At 40.0% G+C, this 24,133-nt stretch overlaps 1 protein-coding gene across 12 annotated transcripts in view; it reads left to right on the forward strand.

Annotated features, from left to right (window-relative positions):
* The first annotated feature begins 757 nt into the window (after positions 1-757).
* The window catches only part of dmd (dystrophin), a 360,279-nt gene continuing 336,903 nt past the window's right edge, over positions 758-24,133 (forward strand). For 6 of the 12 annotated variants that reach the window (XM_049569633.1, XM_049569637.1, XM_049569638.1 and 3 more), the window contains exon 1: positions 3,601-4,036. In XM_049569633.1, the coding sequence (XP_049425590.1) occupies positions 3,955-4,036 (82 nt within the window). In that variant the 5' untranslated portion in view covers positions 3,601-3,954. Of the gene's footprint in view, positions 829-3,599; positions 4,037-24,133 lie in introns of those variants that run through there. The other 6 variants (XM_049569640.1, XM_049569631.1, XM_049569639.1 and 3 more) reach the window with 2 other exon arrangements.

The following is a 24,133-nucleotide window of genomic DNA, read 5'->3' on the forward strand; positions in this document are numbered from 1 at the left end:
TTGTTTATGTACTCCAAACATGACCAAAAATACGTCACATTACATTACGACTGTCACCATACGATATCGCTGAGACAGCGGCCATTAAAGTTTGGAGTACGGTGGCCGCAAAAAGACACTACAGCGACAGTTGGCCTCTTGAGCTGGGAGCGCATGCTGTACTGCTGGGGCTGTCCCAGAGGAAAAGATACTCAGAAACGATAGTCGACAGTTCTAGTTTCGAGCCTACAAGGTAACTAAAACAAGCATACCCACAGCACTGCGGAGAAATAATTGCGGTCCGTTTGACGCAGTTAGCATACATAGCTAGCAACTACTTCACACGATAATATTCACCGGTTGGATGCATTTTTTAATGAAAAACTATTTTGAATCTTTATCGTTGGACCCTTACGGACAAAATGAATAAAATAAAGGAGAAACGGACACTTAATTGGACTTAAAGACCTCTTCAGAGGTGGGGAGTCAGCACTTTTTTCTGCTTTTCATGTTTCACTTGTAAGGTTATGTTAGTGCTCATAGTTGAACTTCAATAAGTTGTGGAAATGGAGCTAAGGGTGTGTAGCAAACTTTTAATGTTATACTTTGTTATATTTGAGAGCAAAAACCGCTTGTAACTAGCTGAAGCGGGTCATAGCTTTTTAAAAGGGTTTTAATATTCTGAAAGTCAAGACTTTCTATATTTTAAATCAGAATAAAACCCACTCTCTTGAAACTTGCCTTGTTACTATAATGTGACTTTCATTTATAATTTCAGAGAGATATCCAGGAAGGGAGTAGGACCAGAGTGAGGCTGTCAAGTGTTCAATGAACATTATGATGTCAAAGGTAGGCTACTTGATTTCTTTGAACAGTGTACAGGACACAGTGCTTATAAGTATGTATGTAAAGTCAAACTGGCACACAGCAGGAGGAGTAAAATAGAGCCTGATGTTCATATACTGGAAAAATGGTCTTTCCAGTCCAGACTAGTTGGAATAAATCATTTTGGGTGAGCTTCACATGCTACAAAAACGTGAAAAACATCCTCAGGAGATGACACAAGTCCACTGAGACACAAAACAAATGGTGGAAACACAAAAGAAAAAAACTGCATTTAAAAAAAATAACTAAAAAAAACAACAATAAACTGCATCAAACAGCAATCCCATAGAGATGCTATCAGCACCACAAACCACACGTGTAAGCTACCATACAAACAATTACAGTCTTATGAACAAGAAAAATAAGCTGTGAGGCCGTGAATGCTCATTATGTATAAATCACTGTCATTATTTGAAAGTGAATGCAGGCCACGAATATCGAACCTTCTTATTTTAACCGTTAGTTACTTAAATCTTTAACCGCTCAGGAAAAACATGAGTAATATTTTTGTGACAATAAGACTCCTGGCAAAACATTATGTTGTCATGTCTTTAAAATTCACTTTTCATGTTCTTTTGACTGTTGAAGAATTAAACATGTCTGAACATTTCTATAACTGAAAAAATAATATTACACCTACTGATCATATAAAATATGATCAGTAGGTGACTTAAAGGGATAGTGCACCCAAAAATGAAAATTCAGCCATTATCTACTCACCCATATGCCGAGGGAGGCTCAGGTGATGGTGCCCCAGATTCAAACGTCCAAAAACACGTAATTGAAACCACAAAATACTGCCTCTCTGTGCACAGCGAAAGCATGTGAACACAGATGAACACGGTGCCCATGTCTCACCGTCTCAGGCAAGCGCACACGTGAGCGTGGTGTATAAAGAGGCAGTTAGAGCTACAGGCTACAGTGAGGCTAAAAACAGAGTTCAAATGACGTTTTTCCAAACAACTTTTTATGTCGGGCTTCAGGACGCTTGGATCACTACAGACGAGCAGTATGGAGATATTTTGTGGTTTCAATTATGTGTTTTTGGACGTTTGAATCTGGGGCGCCGTAAGCCTCCATTAGGTGAAGTTGTGTTGCTGCCCCCTCTCCCCTTGGATCTCCGCAAGTGTTGTGAGGACTCTAAAACTTCACCTGAGCCTCCCTCGGCATATGGGTGAGTAGATAATGGCTGAATTTTCATTTTTGGGTGCACTATCCCTTTAAGGGGGGACGCTATCCCCCCTGTTAAAGTTGAAGATGTCATTTGGTTTGGGGGATTTTGAGCATCAAACACTTCATTTCCTCCATTCTGGTTATTTGTTTAAGATTGTCTTTTTTTTGAGAATTGCATATTAACATGAATAATACTAGAGCCTCCAGATATAAATCCTGGTGAAATTCAATGAAGTTTCATATGCTTTACACAGTAGTTGACAGTGGACTTACAATGACTGTGTGAGGCATATGAAAATCCTTGGTATTCCCGGGTGGTCCAAGTCCTTCCCAGAATCCCAAATACTTAGATTTGAATTTCTTCTTGGAGACAAAGGAAAAATATGCTTGTTCATGCAAACGTCCCCATAACATATTAAATTTGAAATACTGTATTTACTTATTTAGTTAATAGCAATGCCTTATAGTCATTTCTGTATTCTGTCACCTTCATCAAACATGCATGCTCATGGTAAAGAGAAGTGTCACGTTCCTACATATTGGGGTTTAATAAGTTCAGATGAAAAGAAAAAAATGTACACCTTTAAAGTGTAACTTATAAATACCCCTAAAAATCTGTTTTTCCTGACCTGCACCCTGCTGCAGAGATGAGTGATCATGTACTCCAGGGCGTCACTGTTGGATGTGGTGACAGGTGCAACAGAGGCCAGCGAAAAAACAAATGAGAAAGTAAAGCCAGTGTCAACAAAACACAAGTTTTACTTCATGTCAACATCACCAAGTAGAACAGCTGAACCACATAAGTTATTTCCACCTCTCCACTCCAGCAGCCCACCCACACACTCCACCTCTCCCTGTCCAGACAGCAGTACAGTACAGACCGTCCAGTCGGCGGCTGCTTGGGATGCCAGTCAGTGCCGAGGTTTCTGTTTTTGGAACACCTCATTCACTTACAGCACCCCGCAGGCTTGTGAGTAGCCAGGAGTCTGTGGCCAAGAGCCGCGCCTGGATCCATCACACCATCTCATCTAATAATAGCAACTCCCAGGCTCCTAAATGTGTAGCGCATCGTGCGTAATGGAGCCATTACAGTAACCAAGTCCCACTTCTGAATAGCCAGGAAATCCAAAGTGAGTGTATCAGTTTTTCAGCTGATCTAATATTAGTAAGTGCGTAACGGCGCCGACATCTGACCAGAAGGCGCTTCCTCTCCACAGAGGAACAGCAAGCAAACAAAAAACACAGTAAATAACATTTTAACTTATTTCTCAAGTTGTGGCTCTGGAAATCAGGCTCTCAGTTTATATTATTTAATTTATGTTATATTTATTACATGCATCCATCCCTCTGTGTCGCTCTGTGACCCAAATTCATGAGCATCAAAGTGAGCAGTAACCCACTAAATCAATTTGGGTTATAGGGGAACTCGTGATGCTTCAATATCAATTTATTCACATTGGTTGTGGCCCGTCACGTGACCCCCACCCACCGGAGGTTAAAGTTGACTCCTCGGTTGACTCACCTTGATGCTTTTGCAACTACCTCATTGCCCCAGTGCGGAAATAAGCGTCCACTGATGCGTCCGCTGGGTGTCGGGTTTTACGCATGGCGTCCGCCAAACGGGACTCGGGCCCGCGGAGACCACCTCCTCGCATCCTACTATTTAGAGGTGGGAATGCTTCGACACCCAGCCCCCCCTGCACACCTGCTCCGCTCCGTCTGTCCCTGCCTGACAGACCGGCCGGTCCTCCTGCCTTCGTCCTCTCCTTCCTCACCGGAGCTCAATTTTTGTGTCCACATCGTGCGCTCTGCCTTGTTTTGGATTTGTACTTTTGGTCTTTTCTCCCCCCCTGGTGGATTTAATCTTTCTTCTTAGTCACCCCCAGCCCATTTTTTACACCCGGTGCTCTGTTATCGATGGCGGAGGGTGTGCGCCCCGAGGACTACTGCGACGAGCCGGTGGAGGACGAGTTTGGAGAGATCATCAAGTGTCGATCCGGTAAGACATCAAAGCTGCCCGAGTGTGTGTGTGTGTGTGTGTGTGTATATGTGTGTGTGTGTGTGTGTGTGCGCGCGCGCGCTCTGCGCACGGGAGAGAGACCATATGCTTGTGTATGTTATATTAAAGTCCCTGCTGAGGATGCTCAGTACCGCTGACAGCACCTCAAACATCATCACAAACTTTTCCATTAACACGTGTCACAGCAATAAGCAGCTGAAAACTCTAAAATATGAATTCTGTCTTGGCTGTTGATTGGTGTAGATGTGATGCAGGAATGGCCTAATGAGAGAGAGAGTACTTGTCTGCATGTGAGAGATGTAATTATGATGAGGTGTGAGACTGAGGGGAAGTGTCATCACAGGGGTGCTGTGTCTGTATGTGTTTTTCCACATAGTTTTATTCTGATTTTTTTTTTATGTATTTGGGGAATGTTGACGACACAGAGTGCAGGCTACTTTTAGACATTGCTCTAAGACCCCTTCCAGCCTCCACTATGATGTTGTCACTGCGCGTGTGTCTGAAAACACTATTTCTTCCTCTTGCAAAGAGGATGTTGACACAGGGCATTATCAGATCTAAAAACAGCTGATGCCTGTGACCTTGTCAGGGTTTTCTTGACTTGGTGCTTGTTGAAGTGAAGTATATACTTGCAGTTATAGATGAATGAAATGTCAAATGTGAGCAATTAAGACAAAAAGGTGAATTGCATACCTTTTTCTTCAGTGCCATATACAGTTCAGCGTTGCTGTTTGCACAGTGGATCTCAAGGCTTTCCAATGTAGGTAGAATCACCATCTGATTAAACTTGAAGTTGCAAGTAAACTTTAAGAGTCTTTATCTACATAAGTATTTTCACTTGTAGTAAGTATTTACCAAATCTACAATTAGGTGTGTGTTTGAAGGGGTACTTCAGCAATTTAGTATGAGAGACATATCTGTGAGAGACTGATTTTAAAAAGAATAGCCATTGACTTTGAGCACTAGAATGGGCCCAAAAATACGGCATCCTACATTTCTCGTAATGCAATGTAATAGCGTCTCCACGTTAGACCCTCTGCATGATAAACAGCTCAAACGCCACATTTCAAGTTTGTCATGCAAGCTTAAAAATGTAGTCACCAAGCTCAAACTGAGATCCTACCCAGATGACAGCACTATGACATCACCAAGGGTTATTTTGTCAGACGTGACAAAGATCCCCTAGAGCCTCAGACAGTGACTAGTAAACTGGCACTTATGAGTAAAAATATTTTAACCCACTCTTACACAAGTTACAAAGGAGAAAAAAAGCAGTAATAAAATCAAATGGTAAAACTCATCTAATAAAATAGTGTATAATAATGCTGTAGGTAGTGCATTTTTTAACCAAGTCTAAAAATTGTCATGCTTGAAAAAATATACCTAGCAAATAAAAATTCTAGTGCACAAACCCAAGTCAAAGGAAATTAAAGCACTGTAAGTTGTGCTTGTAGGGTAAGAATTACTCAGGTCCTTTATGGTAAAAGGACCAGTACAACAATGTATAAATACTCCAGTCCATAAAAGTCCTGCATTCAAAATGCTGTTTAAGTATAAAAACAGATGAAATATCAGCAAATGTACACTTTAAGTAAGTTGTGAAATGTGCAGTACAATGTCCACTGTGACAACTGTAATATTATATATGACATCATTAGATTATTAATACTGATGCATCAGTGTGTAAGTGTCATTTTACTGTAGCTGCATATTTCTAACTACTTTATATACAGTTAGCAAACTTAGTCTGGTGGTTCCTGACCTAGAGGTCACGGCCCTCCAGATGGTCACAAGATACATTTAAGGGGTTGGGAAGTAATTAAATGTATTTATTTATTTGTTTATTTATTTTGAAGTCTTAGACAATCTGACCTTTTTGGACCTCAAACAGTTTCACTGTAGATTTAGGGGAGACACACCCCAGGTGACTAGGTTAAAACTTTTAACTCATAGATATCACCATAGCTGGTAACTTACATTTAGACATTTTTTTTGTATTACATGTTTTATAAGATTTTATATTTAAATATGCAAACCCTTCAGAATACAGATAAGAATAAAACTGGACACTTGGGTATATGTAAGTGCTACTGAAGTGGAAAGTTTTCACTCAGAGTATGAGGAAAAAAAACTCATTCTGAGGGAAAGGCCTTTAAATATATGTATTGTAAAATTCCATAATTTATAGACCAAAAATAAGACGAATAATGTCAATAAAATTCAACTTATCACCACGAACCGTCCCCGGGTGATTACTTAGATTAACTCTAGACAAAAATTTTTTCTAAGATTTTATGTTTAAATATGCAAAGCCTTCAGAATATAGATAAAACTGGACAGTTTGGTGCATGTAAGTGCTACTAAAGTGGAAATACTTGGCTCAGAGCATGTGGAAAAATGTTGAATATTTAATGATGCATTTTATTTTATAAGATGATGTATTTTTTAAGTAAAATCATTTTCTGAAACGCAGCTGACTGATAATGTTGTGGAAAAACCACAATATTTTACTCTGCAAAGTAGTGAAATATCTTAAACTCTCTCAAAAGTGTACGAAGGTGTACTTGAGTAAATGTAATTGGTTTCTTTCCACCACTGAGTCTATAAATACAAGAATATAAAGATGTGTAGTGTAAAACATTGCCACTCCCTGTGATGTGATGTTGTTCCCTAAAGGCTGCATTTATGTTTTGTGCACCCTGTGTGCCACATTGGGTTCATTTCATTCCCATAAAACTTCTCCTTTACTGTCCTGTTAGCCCTGAACTATCCAGTCAGTATAACCCTGTCCTCACCTTGCTGCGTTTAAGGTCAACAGTACAGTGTAGAACTAAATCGGGACTAAATTGTTTCTGGGCTAACTTGCCACCTATAGCCCACCCCAGGGCTAAAAATGATCTGGGGGAAAGTCTTGTTTGTGTGATGTGTGACCATGACACTGAATCTCTCATAGCATGCTGAGATGAGTTAGAGGCCGTAGAGGTTTGATTTCCTGTTTTAGCTCTTGTAAATACTGGATGACCTGGAATGGTCCACTGGGCGGTGAGACACAGAGTCAAACAGACTGACTGAGACAGACAGATGGACAGTAGGGTCAAGTTTTCTTAATACATATGAGGACTGGGACAGGTAATCTCCCTCTGCTGCTTCCTTGGGAGGTGAATTACCTCTCGGCTGTCTGTCTGTGTAAATAACTTCTAGTCTTGAGTGACCCACCTGCTTAAGTAACGCTTCAATGAATAAATAAAGCCCTCTCTTTCTCCCACTTTCTCTTGTCTCTGTGCATGTCTCTCACCCTCTCCCCCACGGTACAGCTGGTGGGTCATCTCACGCTGGAAATAGCGGTCAGCTGGCCTGACGGACGGCTGTTGTTTGGTGTCAGATAGCTTAGTTTGGGATGTTGCCATGCCTCCGCCTGCTCTGTGTTTTCTCTTTCGATCTCTTACTCCCCCTTCCCAGCAGTCCACTTTCCTCGTTCATTACTTTCAGTCTTTCCACAGCCTCTTTCCATCTTCCAGTCTATTTACATTTTCCTCTTCCTCTGTTTGCTCCCTAACATCAGCCTTGTTGTTCCCCTTTTCTGCATTCTGTCTCAGGGACACTCAGATATCTTTGTCTTTTTTGGGGCTTTCTGGCTCTTTTTTTAATGTGTCCTTGCCCCGATCTTTCCATGAGTCATATTTGAACACCCAGCTGTTGTTCACTGACTGTTTCTTTCTGTACAGGCCCTACTAGCGAACTAATGAATGCTTGGGATTTGTGCTTGGAAAATGACCAAAATGGTCGCTGACTGTTTTTCTCACTTTGCTAAGGAGTTTGTTTGTCAGCAGGATTACGGAAAAACTACTGGCACAATTTTCATGAAATTTGGTGGAACAGTGTAGCACGGGCCAACAAAGAGGAGCAGATCTGAATCATGGGACTGATATACAAATTACTTTTCACTGTCATTAACATTGCACAGAGCCGGCCCTAGACTTTTGGGGGCTGTAAGCGGATTTGATTTGAAACATTTTGCTACTTTACATGGCACTGAACTAACTTGTGTGTCAGTTTAAGTGCACATAATGTACATATAAGCATGTTAAGACTAAATTAGCAGAAACGCTATCTTTGTCTGTTACCCCCAACCTCATGGATGGTCCGTTTCAGGGCCTTTTGCTTTATCTTGTTAAAGTTTAATGCATATTTTAGTGTTACAGTCCTATTTGAAAGCATGTCAAAGTATCTCTGGGCAAGATACTGAACCTCACATCGCTCCCGATGGCTGTTCCATCAGTGTGTGAGAGCTTGTGAATGGTTAGTGAGTAGCAGGTGGCACTGTGTGTGGTAGCCTCGGTCACCAGTGTGTGAAAGTGTGTCAATGGGTGAATGTTATATGTACTGTAAAAAGTACAGTGAGTGGTCAGAGGACTAGAAAGGTGCTACATAAGTGCATTCCAATTACGTGTAAGATGTTGAGATGAAGCATATGGTACGACCAAAAAAAATGTAATACAGAAGTTATATGTTTATTGTGAATATTTAATAATATTGTGCAAATGCTGGCACAGTAATCAAATGATAAAGAAGGACAAATCATGAAGTTTTTGTGTTTGGGAAGTACTGAGCATACGACTGGATAAATGAGATTTGGATTAAACTGCAGGAGTTGTGTGAGAGTTTGTTAACTGATGTTTCGATATAGTTTTGCTGTTTACTTCAACTCATGTAGAATGTTCATCTTTTTTGGATTCTCCGTCCATGAAAAAACGTTTTCTTCATGACTTTGGCATAACACGCTCTGAGTAACTAATATACATCTGATCATTTTGCAGGTGAAGTATTCCTTTCACAGCAAAACTACTAATTGATTAATTAACTAATCGTTTCAACTTTAGACCATATTTTTACTTAATTAAGGCACCTCAAAAGTACAGTTTAAACAATGAAATGGATTTCTCAAAATACATTTGAAGCCCCTAAAAATACGTCAGATCTTCAGTATTTTTCTGTAGCATTTAATATTCACAACTAAACAATTTTATTAATCAGTGTTCATCTGTTAGTATTATTTATTAAGAGTTTAACCCTCAAAAAGTCTAATGGAGTTCACGGAGGATCTCACTTCTTAAACACTGATTGAAGAAACAGGTGCCTGAAATGTTTTCTGTCAACATTAAAATCATTGAAAAAGTGCTGACAGCGTGCAGGAAGTCACGACCTTCTGTTGCATGATGTCATTCTCCTCTGCACCTGTGTACTAGTTGTGCTTTCTAACATTTACAGAAAACGTACATTTTGATTTCCCAGAATGTGTTTGAAATATTAAAGATATCTTTGAAGTTCCTGCGTTGCTGCAGAATTGCAACTGTAACGTTATTCTTACCTTTAATTACGTTTATTCACAATAGATGGATAGATAGATGCAGTTTGTCTGTGGCTTTGAATTTTTCAGCATGATCTGCAATTTGGTCTAATATACCACCCCTAGGAGTATGAAAGTATGCAGTCGATGACATGTTGCCCACTTGATTTATCCCCACTCCAGGCTGTGTGTGTGTGTGTGTGTGTGTGTGTGTGTGTGTGTGTGTGTGTGTGTGTGTGTGTGTCAGGGTGTAATGCCGTGGGAGGGTCTGTGTATGTTTGTAGATTGGTTTTAAAATTGTAGAATTTATCAACATTGACAACCTTTCATCGGGTGTGGGGGGGCTGGGAGTGTGTGTGTGTGCGAACAGGCATCTACGTGTGTATGTGTTCCTGCATGTGTAGCCATGTCTGCCTTGTTATCACACCCCGCAGATCCATAACCACTTCGCTTATCCCATCACTCCCTGCCTAGGCACAGATCTCTGTATAGTAATCCTGACTGGAGCAGGCAGGTAAATTCAGGCGTTACTGTGGACAACCGCACCCTAAGGACCCCTGTGTGATAGGCAACACAGTGGGTACACCCAGAAATACCAGGGTTCTTCAGAGGACCTGTACTCAGGATAGAAAGCCAACACCTATATCCAAACAAAACACATATTCTCGTCTCTTATCTTCATTTCATATCATTTTGCTTCTGTTCTTTGACTCGTTATCACTTCGCTTTAAAACCAGTTGCACTTGTGAATAAAAGTTGGCATTGTATGTTTTTGCAAGCCACAGATATGTTACATTTGTACATTATTATGTAGTGGACACATTGATTCTTTACATTTCAACAACGCTTTGTCTAAAGTGTAGTTAGGTTTACAAAACCACTTGGTTATGGTTAGGAAGAGATCATGTTTTGGCTATAAACACCTTTTTCTGGCCCATGTCTTGGTAAAAAACATGTGCTTTTTGTGGCACTGTTCTAAGTAGGAACACCCACATTTGGTGGCCAAAAAGCTGCTGAAAAAGCCACCATCCCCTTCACCTCCCAGTGACAAAGTTAGCTAATGGTTCATTACTTAAAAAATGTTGATACAGTACAAATGAATATTTTCGTCTGGCAGCTGGTCTGTCTCTTCACTTCTCTCCACTTTTTTACTTCTCCTTGATTGACTTGACATCACTTCTCTTCACATAACTTCTCGTCAATTCTCATTCCACTTCACTCTTATTCTCTGCAGTTGTTCTTTTTCCTTCTTATTACTTATCTTCCATTTGTCTCTCTTCATCGTACATCACTTCAGTGCTCTTCACCTTTACTTATCTTTTGCCCTCACTTCACTTTGTGTCTTTTCATCTTCACTTTGTCATTTTACTTCACTTTTCTTTATCTCATCTCTTCTGAAGAATTCACTTTACCTCAGTCAACCCTGCCTCCTAGAAAATTGTTACTAAAGTTCTTCCTTGATTACGTTGTTGTGCCAGTGTAATTGCTACCTGGATTATGTTCAGAGATGTTTCTTTTAGACAACAAAACACCACATTCATGTACAGCGTAGGTTTCGTAGAGAGGTGGTTGGGGAGGATGGCAGGCGTATAAACTGCAGAACCTTGACTTCAGAACACCTGGTCCGTGTCCCCCCATGAAGTCAAACCAGTTAAAGAGCTCAAAGGCAAATACTAGAACACATACACATGCACACACCATTGATCTGGGATAAAAGTTGTCCCTCAGTGCTTTTTAAGTATTAACCTTATCTGTCAGCAGCACAGAGGGAGTTACAGATCTGAGTACAGCCACAGTGTCTGGGGACAATTTAGTGCAACACCACTTAGAGCTCCCTACTTTCAGATAATATCAGCCTTCATTTTGCATTTACAAAACAGCCACTCTGCACAGAGTATAGGGAGATAAAAAGAACACATTTTAATAATGAATCAAACTTTATTTTACCTGCTTGTCTGCATATCTTTAACAACAAAAGGCAATATAAGTAAAGACCTAAACAGGCAAAGAATTAAAGAAACATGCAACTAACTAGATACTTGTGGATAAATAACTTTTTAAACCACAAACTAATCAGAAAGACAGTGAACAACTAACAAATAAACAACCAAACAAACCACTGCCCTAACAAACAACACGCTGTGTTCTGATCTGACAGAAGAACAGCTGTACAGTGTTGATTCCAGCTCAGTGAAATGATGAAAATGAAACATTGCTAATTTTTCAAGCCTGACTGAGGAACACCATTCGGGAAATTAAATTCTGAAGTCAGTAGAATGCTTGATGTAATTGAAAACACAAAATCTTGCATGAAAAATCAGTTATATCTCAGAAGTAAATATTGATTACTCTGCAAAGTAGATATTAAATTCAAATTTTTTTCTGCAAGAATTAACATTTTTAATTCAGAGTCAATAAGAGGAAATGGAGCCAACATAAAATCATCTGGAAGTGGCAATAAAGGTGTTTTATTTCTTTTTAAATAGGGACAACAAACAAACAAAAATGAGCAAGCAAAGCTAAAATGTAAAGAACAAATTTAACAGTGAGTTTATCTGTTGTAACATTAGCATGTCCGGCTAACTAGCTTACGTAAGGTAACATTAACACAGTGTTGTTTCCAAAGTCAAACAGCACATCATTTAATGTGACATAATTTTTTGTGGTTCCAGGTTGTTAAACATTGTTTCCTTTTAGGGAGAAAATACTACAAAGTCACAATTTACAGTTGAAAACTACAAGCCTGAAACTTTAACTCCCAGCTCTGAGTCAGTGTCTCTGTATGTAGGTAATGACATTTATGGACAGAAGATGGCAGCAGAGGCAGCCAGTGGCTTTGTAACTGTCCTCAGAGAGACTGTGTGAAATGCTGGCAATGAAGATGAATGTGTGGGGACAGATCCGCCTGTTCTTGGGAGATTTGAGTCTGGCTCCGTATGAGAGAGAGACAGGTTGGGTTGATACATAGGGGGAGGATGGAGGGGGGAAACAAACACAAAACAAGAAAGATGGTGGAGAAGAAATGCAGCTGTTGTTTTCTTGAGGGGAGAAAAGGATGACTGGTGAAATAAATGATCGAGCAGTGACAGATATTAACACACGCTCTGTCTCTCAGTCAGAATGGACTGGAGGGTTCAGTGTATGATCTGACCCACATGGAGTTTCTGGGTCACTACAGGCCAGAGGAGGAGGAGGAGGCTGTGTGTGTGTGTGTGTGTGTGTGTGTGTGTGTGTGTGTGTGTGTATGTGTGTGTTGTAATGAATCTGGCAGTCGAGGATCCCACAGGAACCCCCTCCCTGCTCAATCAGACGTACGCACACGTCTGAGCATACAAAACCTCTTTTCTGGGTTAGGAGGAGTAACGCCAGGAAAAGTGGGTTTTTCAGAATCAGGTTGCACCCCGTTCTCATGGAAGTGGGTCAACAGCTCGCAGCGGGATGGCCACCGATCAATCAGGTGGAAGAGTCACGCTGGGCTGAAGTCAGCCACAAAAAGTGATCCTCCTTACACAGATTATTTTGCCTCATTGATGTGTCAAGCCTCCGTGATCATCACAAATCTCAGACAATTGGTGTGATGTCATTAGAGAACACCATGTCGATCTTTGCGTGATTTGTTTGCTGTCAAAAGGAGGATGAGGTAATGGGAGGGCGTGACTCCTGAACCTCAGTGCAAATATTTCCACTCACAACAAGCTCAGGATCAGAATTCTGCCTGGTTTTGGATTACTTTGGATTTTCAACTTGTCAAAGTGTGGATCAATAGTTTTTAACTTTTAGACGGGCAATAAAAGTGACAGGAATGATTCTGAAGTACAAAAAAAAGAGAGGATGAAAAAAGATGAGTGGTGTTGTCTTTTAAATACTAATAAATCAGCAAAAGTACTATTTGTAGAGATGGATCAGTAGGTAGTTCTGTTAATGTCAGCAAACAATCATCTTACATGTTGTGCTTCTGTCTTTGTGAGGACCCTCACTGACATAATGCATTTCCAAGGCCTTTTCCCCAAAGGCCCCAACAAACCAAGCCAACGGTCAGCCATCAGTTTGGGTTTGGCCATCAATGAGTGTCTGTCGCCCTGGGTTTTGTGGTGTTTCCCACACCAGTGGCACAAGTGGCCCGTTTGCCCTTGTCAATCCTTGTTGACACTTACACCTATTGCCGGCTGACTCAGCATGTTCAATCAGTGTTGGAGACAGGGGAGCCTATGAGTGATCCCTGATTGGCAGTTCAGCTCAGTGGACAAGAAGAGAAACGGAAGTGAGGAAAGTAAACAAACAGCCAAAGTCAAGAGAGTGTGAGACTGAAAATAAATTGTTATATGGGGTAAGATTATTATTTTTAACTAGGGCTAGGTATTGCCACAGATTTCTTGAGTTGATTCGATTTCTGATTCCATTCGCTATTGATTCAATTGGGGATATTTCAGTCTTCATGTCTTCATGTGCAACTTTTTGGCGCAGACACAGGCACGGTGAGATGACGCAACAGTCAGCCTTCATTACCACAGTTCTTTGATGTTGGTTTGATATGTCTGGTCCTTGACCTCAACCATCACAACTAAACACCTAACCCCTTACCCAGCCTAAACCATCTTCTAACCGGGTCCTTAAAACCAAGTCTCAAACAGGCCTTTGAAGAAATGAGGACCGGCCAAAATGTCCTTATTTTCCACAAGTGTCCTCACTCCGATTGTAAAAATGGGTTTTGGTCCTTGCTATGTAGAAAGTGCAAGAACACACACACATGCACACTCACACACATAGGGAAAAACTCACAAGGCCAGCATCATCAAACGCAGATGATGGAGGAATAAGATCAGCTCCACTTTGATCTTCTCTGCTGCATCAGTATCAGACACTCTCTGTATATGTGTGTGCTGTTGGATGCTTATCTTTGTGGGGACCTATGTGAGATTTAGACCTTGGAATGAGGACACTTTGGCCCATCCATACCTTGGGACAAACCATCAAAGGGCTGTTTGCCTGGTAACTTCAGGAATAAACCGCACTTTCCCCTGTTTATTGCATGTCAATCACTATTTCTTCCTCTCCTCAGTTCCTGTCATCTCTCTACTGGGGACGGTCTACTAAAAGACATAAAATGCCCCAAAAAGTTTTGTTGTTTGAAGGTTAAGATTTGTTTTCATCTAACAGTGAACATAAACATACACAAAATACTCTAAAATGTGTCCTCCTGAATATGAATTATTAACACAAAAGGCAGATAGTGACATTGCCAACGGGGTAAAGGTCACAACGGATGTAAAAGCTATCAACAAAGGTTAGACAAGAGACGGAAATACACAGAGAAATAAAACTGGGGCTTTTTGGTGAAATAGAAGTAATAAGATACTTTTAAATTGTTTGTGGTAATGGTGGAAAGATATAGGAAGCTTTGAAGTAATATACCCCGCTTCTCATATTATTCACTTTAGACTGTGTACCCTGCATGGAAATAACAAGCTAAGTTATATAAATGATATGAAATAGAAGGAGATAGGAAATATGTGGAAAAGAGGGACAAGTTTAATTTAAAAGAGTGATATCACCTTCCATCTGCACTCCTGCTGCGTCTTCCTTTTCCAAGTGCATCCTTCAATACTTGACTCAAAACCTGCAGTGATTTCTTTCCAAGAATTTAAAATGCCTTGGCAGAGTGTTTTTCAGTGTATATGTGTGTGTATGTACCCTTGTGCATGGGAAAAAGAACATATGGGAGTGCTTCAATAACACCTCCTTCCTCTCAATGAATGAGAGGGAGCGCAGTGTTTATGCATTTATGTTAACGTGAAAATGCCACGCTTTGCATAAAAAGCAAAAGTATATACAGGCTGTGTTTTCCGGCATCACGTTATCTAGGGCTGCAATCGATGAGTGTTTCATTGCCGGCTACTGTTATGTGTAAATGTCAGAACACAGAGGAAAGTGCTCATCATAATTCCTCATATTTGAGAAACTGGAACCAGGCATTATCCTCATGCAAGCCATTAATACAAAGAACCATTAATACAAAGAAATTTGTTTCAAAGGAACACTTTCCAGAAATTTATGATAACTGTTGGCATTTAATACTTTTCTCCAACTTTATCTTTGGTACAATCTAGTGTAAATTCATGAGTGGTTCAGTGGACCTGTCTTAAGAGTCTCGTACAGAGAGTCTGCCATTTCACAAGGTAAAAACACTTGTTTGAACTAGGAATCATTGGAGCTTGATCTGAATAAATTTGGAGTTTAAATATGTTACCAAAGTCAAGAAAAAATGTGTTTTGAACACCAAAATAGGTATTTGCACTGAGAGTTTGGCCTATCTGATTTGGAGAACTCCAACAAACGTACGAGCAAGGGTCACTGGAAAAACAGGAGATATGTTCTTTCATGAGGCCCACTGCGTAGCTTAATAAATGTCTTATCAATAACGAAGACATGTTGTATAATTTTCTTTCAATCATTTACTCATTAGTTACTTCAGCTATGCTAACTCAACGCTTCCTGCAGCTGCTTCACAGTAATAATTGTTTGGCAGTTTGATGCTTTATTGCTGTATGATTCGATTGTATAATAATGATTCACCTTTTTTTCTTACATCACATGGAGGAAGAACATCATGAAGTAACACCTGCATTCACTGAATTTTATGGCCACTTGTTGACATATTGTGATTTAAAAAACACATTTTTAAAGACATTTTTTTTTCACTTACCATAACAAATTACCATAACATTTATTCTGTAATTTAAGTACGTAACTCTTTTACGTGTAACTAGTTACACAGCATTTTAATATGAGGGTCAAGGGGATTTTCTTGTGTTTTGGAGCCAGTCTCAATTGGCCTTTCAATGAACTGCAGTTTTTGGCACTTGCGCATTGGCCTTATTTTTCTGCCTCTGAGATTGCTGCTTGGTTACTCTCCAAAACTGGTTGACTGGGTATGCAGCTTTTCTCTGTTGCAGTTATGTTCGGTGTTTGTGTGTTTTTGATTTTGGCTGTTTCTGTATTTGCAGCGATTTTGCTCTTAATATATTTGTTTTGGCTTTCTGCAGCACATTTTTTCAATTGCAGCGTGTTTTTGGTGTTGTATTTGTTTTGGATTTTCATCTGTGTTTTTGAATTGGCATTGTTTCTCACACATTTCTCCAAATGTAAATGTTTTGGGCTCTTGAAACGCATTTGCCCTTGTCAGCCACCTTAGGTTCGTTTTCCATCAGTTCTTAAAAAAAAATGTTGTCAGTTGTAACTGGAAATGACACTGATGAGAGTGATGAAAGTGACCAAAACAGAAAATTTGTGGACGGTGCCTAAAGTGACTAAAAGGATCCGTAGAGCCTAAATCTCTGTGGGTGTTTTACATACACATTGTCATTTAATGCATTGTTAGTATAAAAATATTGAGCTTTAATTTAATGGCATGAAGCAAGGAAGAGTTGACTCACTCGTACTGTGAGGTGGCTGCCCCTGAATGCAGGCATGACTGAGCCTGTGTCGATGGAACTCTCCAGTTGTAAAAAGCCTACACTTCTGTGCAAAGTGTTACTTCAGTGCCTTTGACGGCACATGTGCATGCATGTCCAAGGAGATGTGCAGGACTGTGAGCTCAGTGAGTCCAGTTCTTTCCATATGTGTGCTCATAGCTCAGCAGGTCATAGATCCACAGTTCCCCTGATTCAGTTTCAGCCAAGCACTTTTTAATCTGGCCTTTGCTCTCTCCGCTATTTGCTCTCCTTCTCACTTGTTTGATCTATCACTCTCTCCTTCTCTGTCACAGTATGTCTGTTTTTTCTACTCTGTATTATCTCCTCTTGAATAGTTATGTGTCTCCACATTATTCGTGATTTTCATTTCCATTTTGTTGTTTCATTCACTCTTACTTGCTCACACCATCTCTGCTTCTTGACTCTCTTCTATTCCTCACACCCTTCTCTCGTTCTCTCTGTTTTGTCAGCAATGTTCTTTTCATTTTTGCTCCCTAAAATTGTGTCACAGGGTCGTGAAAAGGAAAGATGGAATGGGAGAGATGATTCAGAAAATACAGATGAGGAAAAAGAGAGTGAAAGAAAAACTCTGAGAAATGGAGACAGATGGCCGGAGGGCAGATGGGGCCACTTAGGTTGAAAGGTTGAATGGATGATATGAAGGACGAAAAGATGGAGGAATGGGGAGGTGTAAAAAATAAAAACAAACCAAAAAAAACCTTCCAGGAGCCCAGAGGTTTGGGAGGGCAAAGATGAAGGTATGGATTGGAGAAGGTTGAAAGTGCAGATAGCAAGGAGAGCTGCACACAAGTTTTTCCTGGAGCTGTTTGGATGGACGGATTTAGAGGTGTAGAACTTGAGAAGCAGGAGGCCATGGGGAAGATGGGACCAGATGGAGGAACAGGGTAGTGGGGGAAGATGGTGAAATAGAGGGGAAAAAGAAAATGATGACACTTTTGAAGGTCTAGAGTACAGTGCACCCGAGGAGCCAGCAGGAAGGAGGGCGTGACGGAGAGATTTGGAGTTATGAGAGTTGTGTTTTGTAAATATGGGAACCAGTGAGGGTCTCTTGGATGTTTTGTGGGTCTCTGAGCTGGTTAGCAGGCAGTCTGACTCACCAGATGTGAACTGCTGTGAGAAGCCCCCCCACTGGCCAAATACGCTTTTCTTTTTTCTTCATTCTCTTCCCTCTATGTTGCCACTTTCAAAGTCTGTCAGAGCAACAACTGCTAGTGCTGGAGATAACATACTACATACTAATGATGGAAAACTTTGACAAGATATTTAAGGCTGGGCAGCAAAGCAGGGTTGCCTGGCTTATTGAAATAATGTCACACACACACACACACACACACACACACACACACACACACACACGTATTTTATGTATATGAGTATGTAGAATATGTACTATATCATGTATGTCTTAACCAAGTGTATATAATAATATAAGGTAACAGAGGTCGTAATGCCAACAGATTGTCATATCTCATTGTGTGATTCATGGATGGGTTTCCCACATGCAGCACGGGTAGAAAACACATTGTAACAGTGTCCCATTAGCTAAAACATGGTTGTTTTCAGCATTAACAACTAAAAGAAAGTGCTGGAAACCAGTTAAATTAATGTTTAACTTTTATGTGACAATCATCCTTACGAACGTGATACAGAGCATTTTTAATATAGAGTTACACCACTTAAAGTAATACCCCACCCCCTAAATGACTATTTGTATATCAATTACTCACCCTTGTCACGTTGAATTTTTGAAGAAAACTAAACTTTTCTCGCAAACTAAACTTTTCTCGCATACCTCTGTTGAAAGAGGAATCCAAAGAAGTACAGAATTCTTGATGTCTTAAAGTAAAAGGAGGCCACATTTAACAGCAAAACTATACCAAAAGACCTGTTTGTAAACTCTGACACAACACATGCATTTTTGCTAAAACCTTACTATTTATAATTGAACTGAAAGTGAAACTTACCTGTCTTCTCTTCAAAGCCAGGCTCCATTTACAACAACAGTAATTTTACGTCACTGAACATGGGAGTTGTTGGCCTACCACTGCATTAATTTGTAGTTTGTGTTATTGTGTGGTTTTGGTGAATCCAAACTGACCATGTTTCAAAACCAAAATCACACAATAACACAAACTTTCGTCACGACAATGTAAAAGTATTTCTTTAAGTTAAATCAAATCTATTTAATTTATATAGCATCAATTTATTGAAGGATAGCATTGAACCACATTATAAATTTGCGACAACTGTACGAACAAGAACACAGAAACACCACCTCAGAAAAGTGGCTTTGGTAATCATCAAAGATATGGCCTTTGCTGAAATAGTACCTCTGATCTTTTCCTTCTGAGTTCATAAAAGTGCAATTCTTTAATAATGTGGTGGTGATGATTGTTTTAGGCAAGGTGGCCCACCTCCACTATAAAACTGTCAGAATGATTTTATTATCATTGTGACGAACAAATCACAAATGACCTATTACATGATCATAAGGAAATAAAACTGCAGACATTATTAACTGCATGTCTTTTACAGCCTTCCACAGTAACTTAATTTGGCATGAGTTTAATTAGCCTTCTGCAAAATATTTCAGTTCACCAGGCGACCCTGGACCCTTTAGGCCAGCACTTGATTATTCTGATTGGTTTTAGAAATTCAATCACCCCAACCTTTTTTCACCTGTGCTGCACACTGATTAAAAGTTCTGCTAGACCCTGTGAAGAGTCACGATAGCAGGTGGAGATGGTCTGAAGTGTGGAACAGTACACCTTGTGACAGGGTGACTAAAAGCAGGAATATTACCACTGACAGAACTGAGGGAAGTGGAAATTGACTTTCATATCTAAGATCAACAAGATTATCCTTTCTAGGTAACCATAGCGAGGTAATTAGAAGAAACTGTTGCACATCAGAGTCAGAGCGGAGTCTGTTTTAATTAATGCCTTTGATGTGTTAATGTTTTATTAGACATTAGATTCGGGGAGTATTTGGACCAGTGCGCTTAACTTATCTTTAAAGCATACTGAAATGTAGCCCAGTGTGTGTAATCTTGTGCTGAAAACCAAATCTCTTTACAATGTAGACCTCTTTTTAATGCTGTTTGTTGTTGGTTGTGGACGTGCCATGACCGACACTTCCCCCAAGCATGGGCTTAATGTTGCTGAGTTTCATTAAAGGGCTGCGGGGTGTCTTGTTGGATAAATGCTGCAACTGCGCCTTCAGTTTCAACACCCACTGCATGCCCCCTCCCTCTTCTCCCCCTATCTTGTTTTTTCCCCCCTGTCACTCTGTAATTTCTATTTACATTCTCTGCAATATCCTGATGCAACCAGAGAAACTGACTGAATGTTACAGTAGAAGAGCTTTTTTTTTTGAATTAGTGGAGAGAGGCTGTTATTTTAGGAGTCTCTTCAAAAGATGAATGTTCAGCCTGAAGGTCTGTTCACAGCAGCATTTAAATTTTGCAGTGATTTCAGATCATTTCAATGGAATCACTCTCTGGAGTCTATTAACGCCTTGTATTATCATGTATCTTTGACAATCTGATCACAAGTGGACAGAACTAAATACAAGTGTAAACGGCCACCAAGACGCATTATAATACGATCACTCAAACCACTTGCCAAGGGGGTCTGGGGTGCATTTGACCACATACTGTATATTTTGTAGAGTAAATGTTAATGCGTTGTGATTCATCCCTGACAAGTCATTAATGTCATCAGTGCAGACATGGTGGTTGTTTTGTTGACACCGTGCCCACACTTTAAAACTTGCTCACTTAACAACAAGTTGGACAACATGTTTCATTACCATCCATCATTTTGCCTGATGGAAGGAGACATATTGGATTCTGCTGACAGCGATATCTCCAGCTGTACCAACACAGCTAATAATGTGACCAGTGAGCAGCTACTGAGAGTGTGGACATAATAACTATGTGCGGAGGCCTTTGACCCTGTAATGTAGGGATGTAGGCAGGAACAACATCTTAACATAAGTGGTCAGCTGAAGGCGCCTGACACACACAGATGTGAAAGACGATGTGTCCAGGCTTTCTGCTTGTGTTCAGATCACCAAAACACACATTAATACCAGATATACACAAACTCTTATTTTTGGTTTTGTTTGCAGAGGCAAAATAGCCTAAATGTTCTTGCATTTTTGTGTCAAGTTCAACTTTGGTGAACCTTAACCAATAGCAAACTGCACTGACAATGCCAACATTTGAGGGAACAGAGACCTGGAGAGAGCAAAATAAAAGACACTACCGTAGCTCAGCTGTGTTGCAACATTTGCTAAGGTTGCCAACTCTCACACTTTTGGCGTGTGACACATGCTTTCACCCTTAGCTTCATGCTCTTCTGCTGTCCAAACAATTTTCACACTGAAACACTGCAACAACAGGTCACTGGTAAGGCCCTATCAGACTTTGGCTTTTGGGGCTAAAGATTTTTTCTTCTTGACCCTGAATAATTTTCCACTTTGAGAAGTTATTTTTTAAGAAGCTGGCAGTGTTGTAATTTTGTATCTTTAATGAATAGAACAGAGGCAAGATGCGACCTAGATCTAGACAATGATTTGTTTTTGTTTTTTGTTTATTTGTTGTTTCTGTTAAGGTACTGTAGATTGTGCCCCAAACACATCAGATCAGCTGCAGAGTTATATTGATCTGACCCAGTGTGTACTGTGAGAATTCACTTTGTATAACGTCATGGTGTGGCATGGGCAGCAGTAGCTCGGTCCATAGGGGCTTGACTTGGGAACCAGAGGGTCGATGGTCCAAGTCTTCGCCCGGACCAAAATATGGAGCGTGGACTGGTAGCTGAAGAGGTGCCAGTTCACCTCCTGGGCACTGCTGAGGTGCCCTTGAGCAAGGCACCAAAACCCCAAACCGCTTGGGGAGCCTGTCCATGGGCATCTCTCTCTCTCTCTCCCCTCACCTCATCCATTTAATGCATGTAAAAGGGTCCTGTTTGTGCATGTGTGTGTGTATTTTGGGCCTTTGTTTCTATGTTTATGACAATGGAGTGACATCACTAAATTTCCCCCTTGGAGTTTAATAGAGTATGAACAATTACAATTACAAAACAAATTGAAACGGTTAACAACATTTTACCGTAGGTGAAAACTCAGTTAGACAGATGGACAGCAACAGATGATGGAGAGGTGAACAGTGCAATCACTACACTGTATGAATTGTGTCTGAAAATTGTGTGTGAGTAGAAGAAAACCTGTTCAAATTTTCTAATAAACCAATGTTAAATAAAAGTGGTTGAGCCTACTAACATTTTAAGTAAAATTAGCAATACAACAGTGAAGAAATTAGGCTTACGTGGTATCAGTTTTTTCATTTCTTCCTGATAATTTACCAGTGTATACAGTACATGACGATATTTTTGTGCGGCTTTTCAATTGCCATGTTTTTTTTTTTTTACTATGTCAAGGTTTTTTCTCTCTAGCGTCTAAGAGCCAAAGGACTGACTTAACTGTTTTCTCCAGCAGCAAAATGATCTGTGTGTTCTGAAGAAAAGATGCCAAGTGAAATAAAAAATGTAAAGGGATCACTTTAAGAATAATCAAGATGAAAACAAGTGAAAGGGCTGACATGCAGATGAAAGAGCGAGGGATGAGAGACACAGGGAGAGACGGTGGGAGGGCTGGGGAGGAGAGGGACAGGGTTCTGATTGCAGCTAATTGCTGTTCACATTCAGGGCGGGTCTAATCACTCTGAGGCTCTGTGCATGTGTGCATCTCTGTGTGTGTGTGCAGACTATGCTAATTCTTCCCCAGCCTCTGGGTATAGCCCTGAGCTCAGCGGAGCAGCAGCTTGGTCGTGCTTTAGCCTTGGTTTATAATTAGCAAATAGATTATATTCCAGAACCTCCGCTGCACCCTCCACGCCTCTGAATCAGACAGGGACCCTTTTTCAACTTACATAAGACTGAGAGGAGGAACAGGGAGCCAGGACCAACGCCATATAAATAACTTTTCTTCCTCTCCTTACTTTTATGTGCCTGTGTGATATCTTTGTCCCCTCTACAATCTATTTATTCTCTGTGTCGTTGCTCAGGGAGTCTGTTTTACTGCGTCAAATTCAGCAGTCTGGTGCTGACTTCAAACCAACACCTGCTCTGACACAGTTTACATCTTAAAATTAAAATCACAGATTTATCAATTTTTTTTTTTAAATCAAAAGCCATTTGGTGGATTCTTTCATCCACTGCCCTTGAAAGTTTTGCTAAATAAATGATAAAAAGCTCAGTGTTGGAAGTCTTTTTTTTTCTTAATTGCTGAAAGGATTAGTTATCAAAACAGCTGTTGATTAATTTCTTATTGATCAACGAATTGATTGTTCAGCTTTAGTTTTTAGTAAAGTTTCCTTTTCAGTATGTTGTTGTTTTTTTGTTACATTTACGGTCACTGTAATCTCTCTCTCGATGTTAAAGTTAAACTGTAAAATATATTGACACAAATGTGTCTGTATCACTAAGTGCTCATTTCAAAAGGAGTCTCGGCTTATATATTGTAATCTGATTTGTATTATTCTTAAGTGTCACTGACTGTTTTCATGCACATAATTTTCTGTTTACATGACTAATGAAAATTAATATTCTACTAATACACCCCTGTAGATGCAGCCACGCATACTCTGATTTAAGTGCTCTAACATGTCATATATCACATCAGAAAACAGAAATGAAGAATGGCTTGAGCTGCTTCTCCCACTTTGCCTCTTCGCATCAAGATAGGATTTTTTCAGAATTTTCCACTGTTGGCAGACTTGTTCTACTGCATGACCACAGCCTCCCTCTTTCATTACTTTATCCAAGGGCTGGGCAGTTTGACGTAGAAATAATATCCCACTATGTTCAGGCTATATTGCGATACACTATATATCTCAATATTTTGAAATGTCTTCTAGATCTACTCTAGACTACTAAAATTTATTCAATGAATGATAGTTTCAGTGAAGTTTAATTCAGTAGCTTCTGTCAATAAAGTAAAATAAAGTACTGCTATAATCATGTTAATATTGTATTTTTGTAATTAAATAGGTCAAAGCGAAACCACAGGTGTTTTTACCAGGTACCAGGCTCATCTCGGGTGGGTGTTGATGTGATGTTTTTGCTGTGAATTTGGATGTAAGACGTAAGCAGTTAGCAGAGAGTTAAACTGTTGCTGCTACACCTTTAAATGTGAGGATTTATTCACTGTGAGCTAGGAACACACTATCAG

Source organism: Epinephelus fuscoguttatus, linkage group LG24, assembly GCF_011397635.1.
Source record: "Epinephelus fuscoguttatus linkage group LG24, E.fuscoguttatus.final_Chr_v1".
Lineage (NCBI taxonomy): Eukaryota > Metazoa > Chordata > Actinopteri > Perciformes > Serranidae > Epinephelus > Epinephelus fuscoguttatus.